Genomic DNA, 22,134 nt, shown 5'->3' with positions numbered 1-22,134 from the left:
TTCGGTTACACTTTTACTGAACTGCGGGCACTATGTCTACACTATGTATATTTGGCCGTAAAAAGGTGTAGAAAGCATGTAAAATAGTTTGCGGTCGTTATCTGTGATGAACATATGTGATGTAGCCTTTATCGTTATCGTCGCTAGTTTTATGTTGATTGTAATATCTTTTGTGATTTGTTAAAGAAATATCTCATCATCTGATCTGATCTCATCAGATGAGATCAGATCAGATGATGAGATATTTATATATCAGATGAGACTCATCTCTGATCATTTTTTTCGGGAAGTTCAAAAATATAACCAATTTATGGCTCATTCCCTATGACGCATTACGAATTCCTCAGTTCTCCACCATGACTTTCACAAGTGCACACCACGTGTCCCAAAGCAGATGCTCCCTTTAATCACCGTCACTCTCCTTAGCGCTGACGGACTGGTGACGTCATTAGCCCACTGGTCGTCCGTCTTTGCCGATAGACAGCCGACACCGGGAACATATGTGCAGCCACGGGTCGGTCAGCGAGTTCTCTCTGCACCTGACCCGGGGGTGTCACGTGCAACCCCCCCCCCTCGGACATTAACAGACGAGGTCAAAGCACAAAGTTCGATGAACTTTAAAGGGACTATCCCACCTTTAACATGGGGTTTGAGTTGAGATAGCCAAGTTTGCGGCGAGGTTCAGAAACCACTATCTATCTAGGTTGCAACCCTCGCGGCCTCTTGGTGTTGAAGAAATTCGTTCCCTTCATTTGAAAATGGGCCTTGTACAAGGTCCTATCTTCAACATGGAGCGAGCATTAGTGTGACGTCACCTCGTTTAGTCATTCTGATTTAAATGGGGTTGTTCGTTGAAAAATCGCTTAAAACTTGGTCTGAACTTTGTTGTGGTGCCTACAGAGTAAAAAGAATCAGCTTTATGATAGTAATGTGGCCTGGGGAAGGAGGTAATTTTGGGCTGTGACGTCACATATTTGAAAGTTTGTGTTTGGAATATGGGAAGCCTAAGATGTTTAATGAAAAATAAATGCCAGAACCGTGTTCCTGGTCATCCAATCTATAAAGTCGGGCACAATTTAACTGGTTTTAACAACATTTTAGAAGGTGGGATAGTCCCTTTAAGTCATGGAAGACGTGATCTGCCCTATGAAGATGCATTATTTGACATACCTATGTGTACCTATGCCTGATCAATTAAGGAAAGCACACTATCTGAATAACTAAAAGCGTCATAGTGAAAATGCCTATGTTCATACTTAACCCTTGCCAGCACAGGCCGTTTTGCGTCCTTCGACGGCACAAGGGGGGGAAGGGGTTGGTACGACCCCCCCCCCCCTCGCGTAGCCCTGATTGAGCTAGAGCTTCGCGGAAAAAAACGAGCGTATTGCCCGTGACGAGAGGAAGCCGATGATACTCGATTTTATATCATCTTAGTTTTGATCACAGGTGATGTCTTTATGCATTTAGGCCAGGTCGGGTCAGGTCCGGCCAGGTCAACCAGAAGGGGTCCTACCGGGTATTCGCAGTACGTACGTGTCAACCGCCTCTGACAGCTTCGTAACATCAAACATGTTACGAACGCACCAAAACTACTTCGTAAATGTTCAAATTAACATTTAAATTCAAATAAATTCAGCTCCAATAACTAGTCCAGCAACATGTAAAACCCGAAAAAGTGGACTGAGGTCATCATGTTGCGGGAGCTGAACACACCGGATCCGAACGTCACTCTATTTGCAGTTTAGGGAGTACAAGCGCGTACCGCTCCACACGTCCCTCCGATCCCGTCTCCCGGGCCGCCGCCCGCCCAGCCAGGGCTAGCCGCCGACCCCGCCCCAGGGCCACGCGGCAGGGGCGGCGCCGGGCGCGGCCAGCCGGGGAGGCGCCACGGGCGGCGCCAGGCGTGCCACAACGGGCGGCCACAGCCGCCCGTAACACCCCTCCCCCACATGAGCACGAGTCATCCCACGAGCACGAGTGACCCCCCGCATGACAACCACACCAAAAACAGCCTCAACAAAACACAACAACAACAAAAACGACAACTTCGAATCATACATTCATACACACCGTCCCGAGCGCCCTCACACATGCCGCCTAGCGTCGGCCGCGCCTGAGCCACCCCGGCAGGTAGTCCATCAGTCGCCGGTAGCCGGCGGCGCTGAGGTGGACCCCGTCAGCCGAGAAGAACCTGCCGTCCATCTTAAAGCGCCGTTTCCTCCCCTCCCGCCGGCAGAGGCGTCGGCCGAGCGCGACGAAAGTGGAGTCGGTCTCGCGGCACAGTTCGCACAGCGCCCGTTCGAGCCAGAAGGCCGGGGTGGACTCCCACACTCTGCCACCGTCGCGGGCCGGCCGCGGCGTCACGCCGAGGATGGTCACGGCGCAACCAAGGCTACGGGTGTCGATGATGGTCTCCTTCAGCCGCCCCAGCGTCGCCACCACCGTGACCGGGTCGAAGGCGGCCCCCCTTGGGTAAACGTCATTACCGCCCAGCCATAAGATGACTTGGAGGTCCGTCAGCTCCCCTTTCCCACAGACCCACGCCCTTACTTCGGTCGCGCTTGACCGCAGCCAGCGGCTCAGAGTCAGCCCGGGGACCGCGCACACGGACAGGCGCCGAGGGGGGTCACACCGGAAGTCCGCCCTGCTCAGCATAGAATCTCCTATTAAGAGCACGGCGGACCCCGGCGGACCAGCCTCCGGCGAACCGCCGGACCCCTCAGCGATGTCCCCCAAGCCAAAGTCCGTGTCGATCGGGTCGCCCAGAATCTCGCCCAATATGTCGGCACCGTCGACCCCGACTGAAGCCCCCGCCAGGATGGCGGCGGCCGGAGATACCGGCTCGCCCAGAATTTCGCCCAATATGTCGGCACCGTCGACCGCGACTGAAACCTCCGCCAGGATGGCGGCGGTCGGAGATACGGGTGGTCGTCCGTCGCCCTCCTCGCCGTCTCCCGGGCGTCTCCTGTCAGGAGACGGGAACGATTCTCCATCTGGCTGCGTCCCCCACATGGCTTCACCCGCGGCACCACCATCCGCGGGTGGGACCTCCACCACCACCTCCACCAGGTCCGAGTCCGACGGCGCCGGCGACGACCACAGTGCGGAGGACGGCATCTCCGTCACCACCTCAGTCAGCTCCGCGTCCTGCTGCACGATCAGCGGCAGCCCGGCGTCCGCGGAAGGCATACCACCTCCCGAGAGTCCTCTGAGGAGACCCTGAAGCTGTTCCTCCAGTCGCTCGCGCTCGGCCCTTTCCTCGGCAACAGCCGTCCAGAGGCTGTCTAGCTCCAGCCGCGTAGGGTCCATCTGAAACTTAAAAATACAATCACCTTTTGGTTCACGAGCACTTCTTAGCAGCACAAGTCAATATCTGCCCACCCACCCTACTTGATGTAACAGGGTCTTCCACTACTTTCGGTTTCGATCAGGAGGGACCAAATTTGATTTCCCGCCTGAAACCTTTGACACACATCCTGACCTAGTCACATAATAGACCGGTCACGCTCCTGTTCTGCCGCAAAACCGGATCGAGAAGACACATCGGTCGAGGTGGGTCAGCGCTGGAAGCGACTAACGGGCACCCACCTCGACTGCGGCCTCCCCTCCTCACGAGGGACACCTCAACTTTGTGACCCCGGTGTCCCGGACCTCAGCTGACCAAGACGCCCCACTGGGCAGTCCCGCCGAAAATGGTCAGGAGCACCACACCCGTAACACCCGCTAGTTTTGGACGTATCAGGGCTGAAACGAGCAACAGTGAGTGCCTCCAAGGACGACTGCAGCTGCCCAACCTCCTGTTGAAGCTGACTTACTGTGTCCTGGAGCATCGCGCGCTCAGTTTCGGCGTCACGCTAGGCTAATGCTACCGACCCACTCGATGTTCGTTCCGTATCAGTGTTTCCTCCTTTATGTTTCAATAACTTTTACCTGTCTCATACAGGGGCCGCGCATAGTCGAGTGCGACACCATCCAACAGAGGCAATAGCCGTTTACCCTATCAAAAAAGCACGACGCTGTCTCACAGGCTAACCGCCTGCGATACTACTCAGTCTCTAAATAATAATAATAAATAATCAAGGCTAACCGCCCCGAAAAATGCCTGCGGTAACCCTACCGTCCCCTCATCCACCACTGATCCGAGCAGACCGCTCGGCTCCGGCCATTAGTTAATCGGCTACAGTCTAAACACAATCATGCCAAACGATAATAACACAACAGACTCACCGTTGCCGTCGCCGGTCCTACCGACCGCGCCAAATGTTGCGGGAGCTGAACACACCGGATCCGAACGTCACTCTATTTGCAGTTTAGGGAGTACAAGCGCGTACCGCTCCACACGTCCCTCCGATCCCGTCTCCCGGGCCGCCGCCCGCCCAGCCAGGGCTAGCCGCCGACCCCGCCCCAGGGCCACGCGGCAGGGGCGGCGCCGGGCGCGGCCAGCCGGGGAGGCGCCACGGGCGGCGCCAGGCGTGCCACAACGGGCGGCCACAGCCGCCCGTAACAATCAAAGGTCAATGAACTGACCTGACTTTCAGATGACCTCGACATCCACTCTAATGTATGGGAGCAACATCAGCTCACATGTTTGAATGCTTGAAACCACGAAAAGACTGCAAACGCGCGGCTAATGCAAGCCGACATGCGCCGAAACGCGATTCCGGCCAAACATGGTCTCGAAAAGTAGGTCACAGGTCAAAGGTCATTTGGGTCAGGGTCATGAAATGTTAAGGGTAGGTGTCAAGTTGATCAACGCGAGGGTACCGGATTAGTTTCGGCGCGATCGGCCGCCTTTTACGCGAGTTACTTGCGAAAAAGCTTAGGCAGGGTTGCATCCCCCTGTGCCGGCGAGGGTTAATAAAAAAGGTCAAAACAAAATATATAAAAAGTATAGAAAGTATATAGAAATATATGAAAATGTATAAAAGAAAACGTTGCGAGTCTTAACCCTCGCCGGCACAGGCCATTTTCAGTCCTTCGACGGCACAAGGGGGGGGGGCGGGGGGGTTGGTACGACCACCCCTCACGTTTGGCCCCTGATGGAGCTAGAGTTTTGTGGAAAAAACGAGCGTGTTGCTCGTCACGAGATGAAGCCAATGATACCCACTTTTAAGGTCCTAGGTCATCGGTTGACCTTCCAGGTCAGGTCAATGACCCAAAAAAAAAAAACGGGAATATCGGGACCTGTTAGAAAGTCGTAAAGCGTGGCTGCTAAGGGGTTTTCCGGGGTGCTGATCACGAATATCGTGTTAGTTTTGAATTTTGATCACAGATGACGTCGTTAAGCGTTTATACTAGGTCGGGTCAGGTCAGGTCAGGTCAGGTCAACCGGTAGGGGTCGTGACGGGTATTCGTAGTACCTGTCATCCGCCTCTGACAGAGCCGTAACATGTTAAGAAGGCACCAAAACTACTTCGTAAATGTTCAAATGGTTGCTAAATTCGAATTCAGCTAAAAAAAACTAGCCTAGAAACATGTAAAACTCGAAAAAGTGAACCGAGGTCACCAAAGGTCAATGACCTGACCTGACCTTCAGGTGATCTTGACACCCACCCTATTGCATGGGAGCAACATCAAATCACATGTTTGAACGTTTGAAACCACGAAAAGCTTGCAAACGCGCGGCTAATGCGAGCCGACATACGCCGAATCGCGATTTCGGCCAAACATAGTCACAGAAAAGAGGTCACAGGTCAAAGGTCATTGGGGTCAGGGTCATGAAATTTTCAGGGTAGGTGTAAAATTGATCAATGCGAGGGTACTGAAAGTTTCGTTGCGATCGGCCGCTTTATATTGCGAGTTATTCGTGAAAAACCTTAGGGGGGGGTGCATCAGCCCCCTGTGCCGGCGAGGGTTACAATCCATTGCACATTTCAGAACTCGTCACTCGGGCCAGGGAGGTGTGACTGCGCTAAGGATGAACGCCTAAATTTCGTAAGAAGTCGCAGCCGTAGGGACTTGAGGCATGTTCCAGGGCGCCCTATCGCTGATCCAGACGCACTCACATATAATATAACCACTGCAGTAATTGTTTTGTGTTGAGTGCATTTTGAATAGAAATTGATTGGTGTTTACAGTGTAAACAGTTGATCACCATGTGTAAGGTAACACCCTATTTTCATCGCCGAAACACTTCCATCTTGGATATCAACTTAACCCGGCACGTTATATGTGAATACGACTCATGTACAAGGAATCACTCCGCCCGGCATTGAAAATTTTATTTGAGGCAAGAACTATTAAAGGGACACTCCCACCTTAACATTAGTTTTGAGTTGAGATAGCCAAATTGGTGGCCATGGCCTGCAAATACCGGTTTGGGCACTCACAACATCGAAAAATGCTTTAATTCGAAGATATGGAATTTCAAACTTGCAGTTTTCGGATTCTAAGGGGCTAATGCATTGGAATGCCCCCTTAGAATTTGTGACGTCAGCGGAGATCTAACGATTTTTAAATCTTAGACTAAAACCATCGTTAACACGTGGTGGTATACGCTGCTTTGCGCGCAACGTCTGCCGCACTTTAAGGCTGCCAAATTATTGCTTCCAAATAAAGTCGCTAGTAACAGGGGAGATCCCAAAAAGTAAACAAAAGTAAAAGCCTAATATCTTGAAAACCAGTGAATATTTTTCGGTGAAATTTAGTAGATATTCGTTTCCGCTCTTTCTGAACCAAGGGACCTCACTTTCATGCCAATTTATTAACTTTTTTGAAGGTGGGAGGGTCCCTTTAATCAGAGAACTATGTAACGGGCCAGTCGGACGGGGACTTTGCTTCCCCTCATGAAGCCCTCCGTACCGTCGGGATGTCTCCGTACCGTTGATGTGAGCACAGGTGCTGCGGATCATACGGCAGTCGTCCCCTCCCCGTGGCTATGACGCCAGCATAGGGGTATAAAATTGGCCACCGGCGATGGATGGTCACATTCAGCTTCTGAACCCATTTCCTCCGTGTCAACAGAGGAACTAAGGTAAGTCTGAAGCGCTGTGAGGTGTTGCAAGTCGTGGTCGAGCCGCAGAATGATCAGTCCTGGCATGACGGAGGCAACTGGCGCGTGCTTGTGTAGCAGCTACCAATAAAGCAAACAAGCGAACTATCTTATTATTGTATCATTTCATAACAAGTAGAGAGGACGTAGTGCTCAGATGATATTATTCATGTCAATTGTTGGGCTAATCTCAGGCAGCTAAGGTTAATGTGCCTTCATTTAACGTAGGCTGTAGGCTTTATTATCAATAGAAATACACCATTCTTATGAGCGATATAAAAATGCTGACTACATACTATCCCTTTATAATCTAGTATATGGTGCTCAATTACAAAACAAGATTATTCTCAATAATCAGCAGCACACATCTGAACTGCCCTGAATCATGCCACTAACAATTCTACCGAGCTACAATCCTGCAGTGACGGTGACTGGTGATATGCTGACAGGGGTGATGATGACGTTCTGTTGCAGGATGCGTTCGCTGCTGGCTCTGACATGTCTGGTGGGGTCGGTGCTGGCCGCGCCCCAGTCGTCCGGCCGGCCGTACCCGCCACCACTCGATCCCAGCTACTCGAACCCATCCGCGGCGAGTGCTTCCAACAGGGACATCCACCACTCCATCCTCGGCAGCAAAACCAGCATCCGGCGACAGACGCGCGCTCAAACCGACAGATCTACGAAGCAGGTCGCCGAGCCCATCGTCACGAGGACTGTAACGGCCCCCGAACGCGCCCCTATCGTCACGAGGATGCAGCCGATCGCCGAACAGGCCTTCACGGGAGCGCAGCAGGTTACAGAACAAAGTAAAGCTGTCACAAGGACTAAAGTTGTACCACACGATGTCGCCGAGCCCATCGTCACAAGAACGGACGCTATCGTCACGAATGTGAACCTGTTCGTCACGAGGGTAGACGCCATTGTCACGAGGGCGGACCCCATCGTCACGAGGGTGGATCCGATCGTCACGAGGGTAGACGCCATTGTCACGAGGGTGGACCCCATCGTCACGAGGGCGGACGCCATCGTCACGAAGGTGGACCCTATCGTCACGACGGTGGACCCCATCGTCACGAGGGCGGACCCTATCGTCACGAGGGCAGACCCGATCGTCACAAGGACGCAGCAGATCCCCGGACGCACCGTCATCGAAACAGAGCTGATCGCTGAACCCATTGTCACGAGGGTGCAGCCGATCGCCGGATACAGCAGCGCCATCATTCAGCAGTAGTTCCTCGGTACAGTCAGTCTCCTGGTGAGGTGACGGTCTCTGCACTCTGACGGTGCAGACTAAGACAGTTTATTGAGGACAACCGCAATGCACAGTCTCTTGGCTATTGCAGCTTTTGGCTTTAAACATTTTTCGCAGCCAAAAACCAAGAAACGCTCACAAATGAGCAGAGGTGTAACATGTTACGACGATCTAGCAGGCGTAGAGGCAGTCGTGACATGCCGCGTGGCAGAGCGGTGTACGAAGGTGGCGCTCGGCACTGAAACTGCTTCCTCTGGCTCCCAACTCGTCTTTCTATCTGGCATTCCAGTATCACCGTTTGAAATACGTGTTTTGACTTTTGAATAAAGTATTTTGAACATCGAAAGTTCGTTACGACCATGATCATGACCTTACCGAAAAGGTTATGAGAAATGTAGATGGAGTTGCATAACAGAAATCTTCTGAAAATCTCAAGGAGCTCATGAGTATGAACCTAACTTAGCTTGCCGAAAATGCAGCAGTTGATAGATTACAACTTATCATATTGCCACAATGAGGCGTTACGTATCTTTTCAGCTCCACCGTTCGACAAGAGATTCACATGTGTAAGCGCCTTTTACTGAAAAGTTTGTGATGGATACCTACTCCGATCTCCCTGGCGTTGACAAACTGATAACGTTATATAGGCTTACTGATCGATCGAGACTGACTGCAGACACAGGTGCACTTCAAATGGGACAGATCGTTTAGCGAGCCCGCTGTGCAACCGACCCGGAACGTGTGGCCCGCTCGGAAATCAAGAGGCGAGGTCAGAGGGCAACGAACTTTGTATGTCAGTATATCGAGCGATAATTACGTGATACGCGGTCAGAAAAATAACTACAAATAGGCGGCTCTGTGTGATATTGTAAAATCAAAACAGGATGACATGTATAATAATGTTATAGGGCTGGCATTACACTTCAAACATGCGAGAGGGCGACGTCACCTCTTTGCACGCGTCTCCTAAAACGCTATCTCATTCCCATTCACATCCCATTCACATGAGCCCATGTGCTCTAGATTTTATGTCGGTCTCCCGTATTCTCACGACCGGGGCTCTGTCGGTGTCGTATAAAAGCCGCAGGTGAAGTTCTAACACATTTTGATGCTTGTCAAGCTGCTCTGCGTCGTAAGATTGACACCAGGTAGGCCTGAAACTGGAAAGTCAAGCTGATCTGCACTGGATTACCTAATTTAACCCTCGCCGGCCGAGGGGGGGGGGGAGCGGGTGCCGCCCCCCCCCATAGGGTTTTTTCGCGATAGCTCCGAACACGCTGGCGATAGAGAGCTGAAACTTGGCATACCTGACCTTTGATCCAAGCCGCATCTTTTGACACCAACCGCATTTTTGGGTCAGGTCAGGTCACTGACCTATGACGTCATAAGTGAACCTCTGCACGGTCTTCAGATGTCGCAACTTCGCAACGCCCTCACTGCCAGAGGAGATGTCACAGGGAAATGAAACTTGCAGGATCTAGTATCCATTATGAGTCCCACAACTTGTATATCTCGGATTTTTCCTAAAGGTCATATGAGGTCAGGTCATTTTCGTGACCTCACCATTATAAGTCAATGGGGAAAAATGAAAACTGCTATTCTGGCGCCGGGAACGATCTCCAACTATCTCAAGCACACAGAATCGTGATTGTATGCACTCCTTGCAAGGTTAGATGCGTCACTTTTGCAATGTTGACCTTGCATGACGTCATTTATGACGTCATCAAGGTCATATTAGTTTTTCGTCAATAACTCTTGATCAAATTGAGCTAGCGAGTCGGGAAAGCCACCAATGGACTCAGGAAGACCTGCCGAATCGAATGATATGCGACATGACCTCTTTCGACCAACGTCGTGACCTGGGGGTGCTGACCTGACCTTGACCTGAGGTCAACACCCCAAGTTGACCTGACCCGGACAAAAAGTATATCATTCGACGCGCCTGAGCGAGACGAACACGATGCTGCCAAAATCAGCGCTCTGCGGCCGTTTTTTGCGAAGTTATTCACCAAAAACTGAACCGTACCTTGGGTCACTTGACCTGACCTCAGAGGTCACCGGTTGACCTAGGACCTTAAAATCGGGTACCAATCTCTGCGTCTCGTAACGGCGCACACGCTCGTTTTTTCCGCGACGCGCTAGCTCCACCAGGGGCGAAACGGCGAGGGGGGGTCGTACCCGCCCCCCCCCCCCTCGGCCGGCGCGTATGTAGAAAACCAATAGGTCCGGCGAGGGTTAAGATTGACCTCTGCAATTCTACGTTGAACGGCTTCTTTTTTAGGCTACCGCATTGCAAAGGCCAACCCACTCATTTTGGACGGCATGGAAGGGCGGCACCGGAACTTGAACTATCTCCGACATCTAAATTACCACCACCTCACATCTGGGTTAGGTGCGTAGAGGCACGCATAAATGGCTAAAAACAATAGTTTTCCTTTTCGTTTGAAAATAATAAAGAATAATTGTGGTGTTCTGTTACGGACTGGTGTCCCTCTTTCGTTCCGTACCGTACGAGTGTGCCAGTGTCACCTAGCGGCAGTTCTGTTAACTGCAGGTTGTGGGGGTGGCGCTGAGGGCGAGTGACGTGTCCGTAGGCCGGCCGGCGGGGCAGTCGGTTGGCGACGGTGGTCACGGATGGTGACGGTCTGTGCCGTGCGCGTTTTGAGTTCTTCTTTAAACCGGACTGTATATATCGCGTGGGTGGTGCAATACACTACAGTGGCGACGAGGAACTGAGATCCTTCTGCGCTAAGTGATAACAGTGATCGCCGCGATGGACTGTTTGCGTGCGCCAGCGCCATTTCTAGTGGCGCCAGGACGGCCGACCACGCCCTGGTCCCAGTGGCTGGGCGAGTTCAGGATTTTCGCCGTGGCGAGTGGTTGGGACGAGTGGACTGTGCAGCGACGAGAGGCCCTCCTATTACACTGTGTGGGACAGGAGGCGCGGCGTCTCTATTTCGCGGCGGCGAAACCGGCGCAGGGCGTGGCACCGGGAGCGCAGGAGGCGGCGATTCCGGCGCAGGAGGAAGATGGCGTCAAGGAGGAAGGACAACCGACTGCAGCAGTCGACCCGGTGGCTGCGATCTCTGCAGTGTTTCAGCGGCTGTTTCCGGAGACACGAGCGACTCATTCCGAGAGAATGCTGTTCCGGCGGTGTTACCAGCTGGACAGGTCTCCAGCGGTGTACCTCACTGAGCTGCAGGACCTGAGTTCCAGGTGCGCCTTCGGCGATCTCCAGGAGCAGCTGACCTGTGAGCAGTTCATCGAGGGCTGCAGGGACGACAGGTTGAGGGAGCGGCTGTGTCGGGAGCCAGCTCTGACTGTGTTGCGCATCCTCGAGGTGGCTGAGGAGCTGGAGGTGGCTGCTGAGCGACAGCGGCTGGTGGGTGGAGGTGGAGCTACCCGTGCATCAACCTCTTCCCCGGCTCAGCTGGAGATAGCTGCAGTGACTACTGCTCCCAGGAAGGGGGTCTCGCCGTGCTGCAGCTGTGGCGGTCCCCACCGGACTGCTGATCCCTGCTGTCCAGCTCGTTGGAGAAGGTGCCACAACTGCCAGCAGAAGGGCCACTACGCCAGATTCTGCAAGGAACCACCTAAGAAGACGAAGCAGACCAAGAGGAAGCCAGTAAGGACCGTTGAAGTGCTGGCCGTGACGGATGACGACCGGAAGAACCTGTGGACCGAGCTGCGGGTGGACCAGCAGCCACTGCGGATGCTGGCTGACACTGGCTCGGCCGTGAGCATCCTACCGTTGTCCGTCTACAGGAAGCAGTTCCGCCATCTGCCCCTCCTGCCCACTGCAGTGCGCCTGGAGGCCTACGGAGGGTCATCGCTGCTGGTGCAGGGGGTGGTGCAGGTGACAGTGGAGGCAGAGAACGGCAACAGCTCCCAAGTTTCACTGTACGTGGTAGACGCTGGCGTGCCCCTGCTGGGCAGAGATCTGCAGGAGAAGCTGAAGTTGTCCGTGATTCACGGGGCGACTGTGTGTGCTATCCAGGAGCAGATGCCAGAGGAGCTGCCGAGTCTCACTGGGTTCGTGCACAGCGTGAAACTGAAGACGGAGGTCAACCCAGTACAGCAGCGGCTGAGACCTCTACCGTACGCCGTGAGGGCGGCAGTGACTGCCCAGCTCGGAGCAGTGCGGCGGGACGAGCTGCTGGAAGCGACACAGACTGACCCAGTGCTGTGCCAGCTGGTGCAGCAGATCCCACGGCGGTGGCCGCGACGGCGCCGCGACTGCCCGGCAGAGCTGCAGCCCTTCTACAACTGCCGAGAGGAGCTCAGCTTAGTGGGAGACCTGGTCGTCCGCGGTCAGCGGGTGATCGTGCCGGCGGCGCTGCGGACGAGGATGGTGTCCCTAGCCCACGAAGGACATCAAGGGATCGTCCGAACTAAGCAGCGGGTTCGTGACATCTACTGGTGGCCCAAGATGGACACGGACATAGAAGAGGCGGTGAGAAACTGCGACGTGTGTGCTGACGTGGACAAGTCGGCTCGGACTCGCAGTGCGCCGCTACACCCTGTGCCGCTGCCAGGAGCGGCATGGGAGAAGGTGGGCGTGGATTTTATCGGCCCAATGGAAGCGCGCCGCCAGCACCGATACGCGGTAGTGCTGGTAGACTACTTTTCCAAATGGATAGAAGTCGGCTTCTGCACAGAACCCAGCACGGAGGCGGTGGTGCAGTTTCTGGAGACGCTAGCATCTCGAGAAGGTTACCCGAAGGAGCTGGTGTCCGACAACGGGACACACTTCACCTCAGCAGCGTTCGCAGACTACCTGAGGAGTGTCGGCACGCGCCACATCCGGGTCACGCCGTACCACCCTGCCGGGTCAGGTGCGGTGGAGCGTGCGAATCGCACTGTGAAAAGTGCTCTCCAGGCGGCGGACCGGAGCGGCGAAGATCGAGCGTGTTATCTGCAGAAGTTTCTGCAGACGTACAGGAGCACGCCTCACGCCACGACGGGGCTGAGTCCAGCCGAGCTTCTGCACGGACGGAAGCTGAGGACACGTCTGCACGCGGCGGCTCTTCCCACAGAAGAACCGCAAGATCGTGAGCTGCGAGACAGAGTGCAGAAGAGGCAGAAGAAGCAGAAGAGGTACGCTGACGAGCGGCGTGCAGCTGAGACACCACGGTTCCAGGTCGGCGACTGGGTCCGGTGCCGGCTGGTGCCGCGTCCCAAGAAGGGACGGCCACGGTACTCCGAGCCGAGACGGGTGGAGTCTCGCCTGGGACCAGTCAGCTACAGGCTAGATGACGGCTCCCGGATCCACGCAGAGCGGCTGACGACAGCTCGGGCGCCGCAGCAGTCTCAGGCTGAGCTGCACGTGGATCAGAGCGGCCAGCCGGGGGCTGGTCAGCGGAGTGCGGTGTCTCCGACGTCTGTGCCTCGCCGCGGGGAGCGGCTGGAGGCCGACGACTGGCGGCACGCGGAGGATGGCGTGCCACTGGAGGACGGACAGGCTGTGTCACTGGGGGTCGACCGGCGGCACACCGAGGCCAGCCGGGCTCCCGCGGAGGACGGCGTGGCTGTGTCACCGGAAGACGCAGAGGACGATCGGGAGCGGGAGGCGTCACCACCTCCGGCGACGGAGCGGCAGGCAGAGCAACAAGACGCTGGCGTACTGCTGTCGCCGCGCGAGGCAGCGAGCGGTGCCGGGCTGGTGGCGGTCGAACCTGCTCTCCAGCCGGGCGCGAGAGTGAACTCCGGGACGCAGCCGGTGAGGAGGTCCCAGCGTACGAGACGTGCGCCAAATAGACTCTAACTTTTTCCAGGGGGGAAGAATGTGGTGTTCTGTTACGGACTGGTGTCCCTCTTTCGTTCCGTACCGTACGAGTGTGCCAGTGTCACCTAGCGGCAGTTCTGTTAACTGCAGGTTGTGGGGGTGGCGCTGAGGGCGAGTGACGTGTCCGTAGGCCGGCCGGCGGGGCAGTCGGTTGGCGACGGTGGTCACGGATGGTGACGGTCTGTGCCGTGCGCGTTTTGAGTTCTTCTTTAAACCGGACTGTATATATCGCGTGGGTGGTGCAATACACTACAATAATATAAATCACATTTATTTTACAGCACGAATGAAGTTGAAGCGACACACAGTATGACAATGCATTGCATCGATGACAACCGATGACATGACTGATGAAATTACCACTGCGATTGATTTTGTCAACATAACACACGAACATTGCAGGTAGGGTCCGAATGAGGGAGGGTGAAAGAATGTCATGATCACGAACTCTTCCTAGTCATTTTCTATTTCTTGGGGATGTGGTCTCCCTCGGCGAAGTAGCCGTTCTCGTCGGCCTGCCAGGTGACGGTGTAGGTGACGCCCTCCCACTCGTAGCTGTAGCTGCCCGTCCTCACGTAGTTGCCAGACTCGGGCTCGTTGCCAGGGTAGGAGATGCCATTTTCAATGGCCTGAATGCCATTGGAAGTTTCGTACCTGTGCAGGAATAGAAAGAATTGTAAGATTTTGTACTTTTCTTGCCTCCGGATGCAGCACCTATGTGTAAAAGCAAACTTAGCGTTTCATCCGTTATAACCTTGATTTCAAACAGGGTTGACAAAAGTTTGAAGATGTTGTTGTTTAGCTGGGACATAGTTGAATGCTGATAACGATAACCGTACTTCCAGCTCTTCGTTTATTCGAGAAGCTTTCGGAAGCTATACTGCTTCCTTCGTCAGCTCGTTAAAAACTAAAAAACAGTGAGGCACATATGCATACACTATCGAGTTTTAGTTTTTAACGAGCTGACGAAGGAAGCAGTATAGCTTCCGAAAGCTTCTCGAATAAACGAAGAGCTGGAAGTACGGTTATCGTTATCAGCAAGGGTTGACAAAAGTTTTTAAATAAAGTGCATCATAATAGGCAGACATGAGCAGACTATAACTCAAAGTTTTACATGGCGAAATCAGGGACCGCGGATTCAAATTCTCGTAGGGTGTGCAAGATGTAGCGATTGGGCCCCCCATCTCACGCCGGGCCCCTTCCAAAAAGTCAGCGCCGCCACTGCTCTGGAATAAGCCGGTTCTAAGGAAGCGGGGCGGGAAAACCTTCAAAATTGACGGTCGTAATATGACTGAGCGAGCATCTTACGGCCAGGAGATGCATGAGCAGAGTAAATGCACATGCATACATGCAACGTGATCCAAATCGATCTCCGATTTTCCCAAGCAGGCCCCTAAAGGCTTACAGTGACCTTCAAGGGCCCCTACGGGCCTCAGAGAGCCCTTTTGCACAGTTGATGTTGGCACACTTCTTTTTATCATGGATTACATGAATTAGTTTAAAAATAAAACACGGCCGGCGGGATGTTTGGGCCCATCGATTTGGCCCCTATGACCTATGGGGGTCTGGCCTCCGGCCCCCTTAGCTTCCCCATTGCTCTACGGCCCACACGCTGGCTTTGGGGCCCCATAAAGGCCTCACGCCAGCTCCTGAGACCCAACGCCGGCAATTCTAAGGGTCACGGGCGCACCGCACACGGTCTTTGAAGGTCCCATAACGGCCTCTGGAATACCTCATGTACATAGAAATATGGATGCCCACGCCGTTTCTTGGGCCCCCACACCGGGCTCTTTGACACCGTTCGCCGGCTCCATGGGGTACCAACTACCATACCAAGCTAGCTCGCCTGGAGGTCCTCCACCTTCTCTTGGCGCCCGAGTAGCCTCGATGCCTGAATAGGGCCCCGAGACATCGACCTTGGCCAAAAAGCGTTCGTGTAGGCCCTCAGAAACTGGTGTGAGCCCAGAGATGTGGGCTACTCAGGCACTTCTGTCGGGTCATCATTCATCGATTTGGGTCCGAGCTAGTGAGGGTTATCAGAAGCATCCTTTAGCCCTGCGACTTCAGAGGTTGGTGTGAGATCCTAAAAAAGAAAGTGAGGGCACTCCGAGGCTTGCAAAGGGCTTTTCCTCGGAGGTCGGCCTTGGCCGAACGGCGTTCCTCAAACTGGTGTAGGGCGCTGAGATTACTGAATGGGACTCTCGAGTATTGGCATGGGGCCCTCAACTATCAGCACGGAGTCCTCAGGAGCCGGTAAGGGTTCCTCTGCGGCATGCATAAGCCATCCGATCTCAGAGGCCGGTGTGAGATCCCAAACAAGAGCTGAGTGCACTTAACCCGCGCACCGACGGTGGGGGCGGATATCCGCCCCCCCCCCCCCTGAGGTTTTTCGCGGATAGCGGGAAAACCGCGGCGCGTAGCGCCGCGAAATTTGGTATGACTATTCTCTCATCAATTTTACACATGGTGTGCAAGTTTGAACCTCCTAACTTTTAAGGTCAGGTCACCAGGTCACTTTGAATGACCCAACCTCAAGTCACTTTTTTGCAACTTTGTCACCGTGCCAAAGCTACAGTAGATGTCGGAGGCCTTTGAAAGTCGCAGGATGTTATTAGGTCATTAGTAGCTACAATTTGTTTATCTCGGAATTTTGATGTCGGTGACCTAAGGTCAGGTCAATTTCGCGACCTCCCCATTATAAGTCAATGGGGGAAAAATCAACTCCCTGTTTTTACCACTAAAACGGGTCGGAATGGCCCCATATACCATACATGACTTCCCATACGATCAACCTTCACTACCTTGAGGTCTGTTTTGCTGTTGGGCAGCTGTAAGGTCATGTAACGTCATCAGAGGTCACCAAAGGTTTTTTGCCAATAACTCCTTACAGGAACAAGATACAGCCGCGCGGATGGTCTCATTGTGTTCAGCTCCTCAAGACGCATCGAATGATATACATGATGACCTCGAGGTTACGTGACCTGAGGTCAACCTTTGACCTTGAGCTTTCGAGGTCAACATATATATCATTCGATGCGGCTTGACGAGAGGATCACGATGATGCCCTTAGTTTGTTCCTATCTTGACTACTTCGAAAGTTATTCGAGAAAAACCCTCTCCATATCTAGCGCCGCCATTTTGACTTTTTCGACCCCTGTGACGTCATCTTTGACCTGACCTGAAAATGACCTTAGTAAAAATTGTAGACCTTGTCCGTGCGTATCCGATGCCGTTTACCGCTTGTCGCTATCTTGCTTCGTTCTCGAGATCTCAGGGGGGGGGCGGTCATCCGCCCCCCCCCCGTCGGTACTAAGTTGGCGCAGACCCCCGTCGGTGCGCGGGTTAAAAACCTGCGTAGGGCCCTCAGAGATCAGCTTTGACCAGACGACGGTCGTGGACGCCCTTAGAAACTGACGTAGGGGCCGCCTCAGTCGGTCGGCCCTCTCACATCAGCCTGGGGATCTCAGGAATCGGCCTGGGGCCCTCAAGAGCCGGTTAGGGCCCTCGGAAAGTGGCATTATACCCTGAGATAGCTGTGTAAGGCCCTCAGGTAACGGCTTGGGGCCCTCGGGCATCGGCCTGCGCCCTCGGGCATTGGCCAGAGGTCCTTGGATATCGGTCTGGGGCCCCTCAAGAGCCGGTTAGGGCCCTCAGAAACTGGCGTGGATCCCTGAGCTAGCCATGTAGGTAGGTACTCAGACACCGGCGTGGGACCTTTAGACATCGACTTGGGGCCCTCGGGCATCGGCCTGGGCCCTCAAGAGCCGGTGGGAGCGCTAAAAAATGGCGTGGGTGGGGCTCTGAGATAACCCCTGAGATAACACTAGAACCTGTTCAGTGTTCACGCCTTCAGGCACCGGTGCGGGACCATCAGGCTCGCGCTGGGTCCCTCGAGAATCGGCTTGGGACACTCAAGCGCCAGGGCCGCATGGGCCCCCACAACGAACTGTGGGTGTGCAAAAATAGGTGTTTGCACACCCTCAGGATTTTCAGGGTGTGCAATTGCACACCCTGCCCCCCGGAATCCGCGGTCCCTGGGCGAAATGATATTGTTCTTAGGTTTTACGCATCTAATAAGTAATATAATATATTAATAATATGAAAATAAGTCTAATATTCATCCAGCGTGAGGAGTAAGCATCCTCCCAGAGATGTAAGAAGGGTGTGTGCTTACGCCGCATCGTAGGAGCCATCCTCGTTGATCTGGAACTCCTGGTTCAGAATCTGAGCCTCTTTGTCCGACTGGGCACAGGCCACAGCCGCCAGACAGAGAACGATGAGCTGAGGCGGGTCAAGATGAATAGAAAGTCAGCACCGGCTGGTCAGGATTCAGGGAGCAGGCATTTGAGACAGATTACGACAGACCGCATGTCCCGACAGTGGATCTGTAATAAAGATATTTGTGACAAACTTAGTGGTGCGATTTTTGAGCATACAAAACGCTATTCAGATGATAATAAACTACGGTAGGAAATTAAATATTCCAGATAATACATAAAACACCGCACCTGAATATGAGCTAACGACTGGAAACTTCTTTCAAAGTTGCTGTAAAACGAACTGATTTTAGTACCTTCTCTAGACATGATAGGTAACATTTTGCAAACAGCCGAGCTGGAATAAGTAATGCTTGATTTCCATTAAAATGCATTTTAGAATAAGTGGCAGGGTTATCAAATTTTCGCTCTTCTTGCTTCACCGCGTCGGATTCTACACTTACCAGCTTCATGGTGAGTGAGGATGATTTTACACGTAGATGCTATCTCAGCGAACACCAAGAGACTGATGCCGTAGAGATACGGCCGAGGTCTTATATACTCAGCTCTTGCTCATCTTCCGCCGGGGGCGACTCATCCTGGTCCGTCGGCCTTGGGGTGTCCGGAGGACCCCTCGCTCCTCCCCTCTCCCTCCTCCGTCCCTCTCTCTCTCCCGGGTCATGACAGGCGAGGGACGGCCATGAGGTGTGGCCCGGCCGGCCCGGTCCGTCCGCTCGTATCGCGTGTCCGTGCCTCAGCCACTCTCGGTAATGGCCTGTATCACGGAGTGGATATAAAGGACAGAAGATGGAGCATGTTTGCGAGTGAGCTGACGGCCCTCTTGCTGTAAATTCATCCTATAATTCCACTAGGGCTGATACATAAGTTTTATTGATCCCCGTGGCCCGTACATACCTACTTGTGTTCATTCTCTCTATTATTATTATTGCGGTTCGCATATGTACACGTTTTGAATGACCAGCATAATAACATAGTCGTCGGCGTGCCCAGCTTCTCATTACTTTCTACAACAATAAAAAACATGATACTGAATAACCAAACTGAAGTTGAGGTGCAACAGTTTTCCTAGCCTTTTATATATCCATCTTGGAGTTAAGGATGCAGGGAGGATTGATTTAATTGATTGTTACTTGGGACACTCTGGACATCGGCAAGCGTATGTTCTCTAGTTGTTATGTACTTGTGACGAGGTTTTACACATGCAGATATTGGCATGTCATTTAACCCGCGCCCTGGTGGGGGGGGGGGCTATTTTTCCCCCTCCTCAAGACTTTTCGATAGGTATATCTCCAGAACCGCGCTGCGCCGATCGTCATACGTCACCAAACATTCAGTACCCTCCCGAGTCCCGGGCATCAATTTTGCACATTGTGACCAACAAGTTTTCCAACGGCTATGGTAGGTTAGCCGCAAATGACGTCAGAGTGACGTCATGTTCTGCCGTTTTCGACAAAAAAAAAAAGGTTTCGCGGGAAGAACTGTCAGGCCTATAGCTTTGAAGATATAGAAAAACGCTTAAGACATTAGACATAAAAGGTGTAGATTTACCAGGGCTACAAAATAGCCATCTTGGAATTTTATTTTTTGTTAATATAATTGCCGAAAAATCCAACACCTTTTTCAAAATTTCGAAAAACACGGAATATATGTGATAGCCCTTACCAACGTCTATTCACAAATCAAATTTCAGATCGATACCTCTTTTTTGGCCAAGTTATAGCAATGTTTTTTTTTTCAAAATTGATGACGTAGAATTTTCAAACTTATTTTTTTAGCCATTCTAGACAACGTAGCGCAAAACAAAGACCACCATTAGACTCGCCGTGACAAGCTGCATCAAATCAAAACCTTTTTATGCAAAACTATCAACTTTGAAATTTGACCTTTTTTAACCTGACATTGACCTGACCTCCACCAGAAAGTGACCTAAACCGTTCCTGATGGTGTCTTATAACCAACACCATTGAGTTTGAAATGAAAAATTGGCCGTACCTATTACATGCATCTCACGGCCCTAGTAAAATTGGGTTCATGACCCTTGCTGACCTGACCTGTGACTTGACCTGGTACTATCAGTGACCTCTAATGGCAACATATGTACTAGGTAACTGACGCCCTATCGCTGATTTTCGATAAAATGCGTTTTACTCGTTATTATAGCTCATTTCCTGGAAGACCCGTGACCGGCAAAACATTTTATCTTTGACCTGACCTGTGACGTCATCAGTGACCCCGAGGTCAATGAAATTTGATTTTCCATCACAAAATTGACAGGTCTTTTGAACGCCGTTTGAATTTTGCGGATCCGTCCAGTAGTTTCGGAGACACGAGGGGGCAATAAAAATAGCCCCCCCCCCCACCCACCAGGTCGCATTATAAACAGACCCCACCGCGCTGGTTAATACGCTATGCTATGGTCGAGTCTTACTGCAGAATATATTCACGACCTGAATGTGTGCAGAACCCTGAGGCCGTGAGCATAGCTGCATGCATCATAAACTATTTTATTTCCCTTTCACTCCAAAAAGTACATACCTATGCAATAATATATGTTTTGCATGTCTCTTTGTCAAATATTTCTCAGAAAGTCGTAGATTATCACGAATGAACAGAATAATAGGGCCGATGGCTTTTAACTAAGCTCTTTTGCAGCTGTGCCCACAAAACTGAACTAAAGCTTAACAGTTTGAGGTCATAGAAGCAGATGATGAACACAGAAATACAGCCTTTTTAGTCCTATCATAACTTTTACACAAGGCTTGTTCTAAAATAATTTTATCAGCATCTGTTTCCCCCGTCGCCGCAGATTTTTTTACGATATCGTTTTTTTTTTTTTGCCAGCGCCCAGCATCGTGCTTGTTTTGTCTACAGAAAAAAACAGAACTATGTTCAGTGGCTTAGACAAACTATTAAACATAATTTTTATCTTTGCTCATGGGAAATCTCACGAACAGACAACAGTTTCGTTACATTTTACCAAGCCTGGGACCACTTGCCTCCACCTTTCTGCGCCGACTGCCAACCTTCACCTCAGCAGCCTTGGACTGGACAGGTGTTGGAATTCATCGTGTGTCATGTATGTACAGAACATGGGATCATGAAGAAACGCGAGTTATTGGCGCTAAAATGCACATTCCACACGCGACCGTCCAGCTGCCGTTCCAGCAGTACGTACCCGAGTGTCACAAGTAGACACGTTTGGGAATGACAGAGGAGCAGAGTACATACAATACCCGTGGACAGCCCGCCATTGTATACTGGAACGGTCATCACGGAGAGAGGGAGGACCAGAGTATGGGAGGACCACCAGTTCACACAAGGGTAGTGTGATTGAAGTTGAGTTAGTCCCGATAAAAACTTAAAGACGATAGATTATGCCGATTCGAGCGATTGTCTTTGAACCCCACCATATGGATTTCTTTCATATCATTAGAATGCCTACCTAAGTTTCGCGGAACATGGTAAAATAACTTTCTAAAATAATGCTCAATTGTATCTTCACGGCTACTCCCGCTATGCGCAGGGTTTGGTGTTTGTTTAATTTTTCAAATTAACCAACATAAACAAACTGTTTACGAACAAACGTGTTCGCGAACAAGTGACGTCATCGGTCAAATTTTGGTAAACAAACAACGAACAGTTCGCGAACGTTCATGAACTGTTCGTGAACACGGTAAAAAGGTGTAGATAAGACCCCCTCCTTCAAGTCTAATGGTGGTCTTTGTTTTGCCTGACCTGACCTTGACCCCCTCAGGTCAAGGTCAGGTCAAAGGCACTCGGGTCACAAAGCTGCATGGAGGATGTCATGCTGCATATCATTCGATGTGGC

General features: G+C 52.2%; 3 protein-coding genes across 4 annotated transcripts; 1 reads left to right on the top strand and 2 right to left on the bottom strand.

Moving 5' to 3' along the window:
• Nucleotides 1-1,717: 1,717 nt before the first annotated feature.
• Nucleotides 1,718-4,478, bottom strand: LOC122385571. Of its 2 annotated transcripts, none has more exons than XM_043373935.1 (2): nucleotides 4,228-4,478; nucleotides 1,718-3,309 (listed from the first exon to the last, which is right to left on the bottom strand). In XM_043373935.1, the coding sequence occupies exon 2, from the start codon at nucleotides 3,307-3,309 to the stop codon at nucleotides 2,098-2,100; it is 1,212 nt and encodes a 403-aa protein (XP_043229870.1). In that variant the 5' UTR covers nucleotides 4,228-4,478; the 3' UTR covers nucleotides 1,718-2,097. The 2 variants fall into 2 exon arrangements, with proteins under 2 accessions (XP_043229870.1, XP_043229869.1); XM_043373934.1 differs by having other exon boundaries at nucleotides 2,030-3,882; nucleotides 3,938-4,478.
• A 1,424-nt stretch (nucleotides 4,479-5,902) lies between these two features.
• Nucleotides 5,903-9,282, top strand: LOC122385572. Its single transcript, XM_043373936.1, has 3 exons — nucleotides 5,903-5,934; nucleotides 6,838-6,973; nucleotides 7,466-9,282. Exon 3 carries the CDS (start codon nucleotides 7,467-7,469, stop codon nucleotides 8,220-8,222), a length of 756 nt encoding a protein of 251 aa, XP_043229871.1. The 5' UTR covers nucleotides 5,903-5,934; nucleotides 6,838-6,973; nucleotide 7,466; the 3' UTR covers nucleotides 8,223-9,282.
• Nucleotides 9,283-14,283: 5,001 nt separating this feature from the next.
• LOC122385574 (endocuticle structural glycoprotein SgAbd-4-like) lies at nucleotides 14,284-18,818 on the bottom strand. Its single transcript, XM_043373939.1, has 3 exons — nucleotides 18,749-18,818; nucleotides 18,203-18,309; nucleotides 14,284-14,682 (listed from the first exon to the last, which is right to left on the bottom strand). Exons 1-3 carry the CDS (start codon nucleotides 18,755-18,757, stop codon nucleotides 14,493-14,495), a joined length of 306 nt encoding a protein of 101 aa, XP_043229874.1. The 5' UTR covers nucleotides 18,758-18,818; the 3' UTR covers nucleotides 14,284-14,492.
• Nucleotides 18,819-22,134: the final 3,316 nt, after the last annotated feature.

Source organism: Amphibalanus amphitrite, unplaced genomic scaffold (assembly GCF_019059575.1).
Source record: "Amphibalanus amphitrite isolate SeventyFive unplaced genomic scaffold, NRLGWU_Aamphi_draft 000224F_arrow, whole genome shotgun sequence".
Lineage (NCBI taxonomy): Eukaryota > Metazoa > Arthropoda > Thecostraca > Balanomorpha > Balanidae > Amphibalanus > Amphibalanus amphitrite.
The sequence above is the reverse complement of the archived record's forward strand: the minus strand, read 5'-3'. Positions and strand labels throughout refer to the sequence as shown.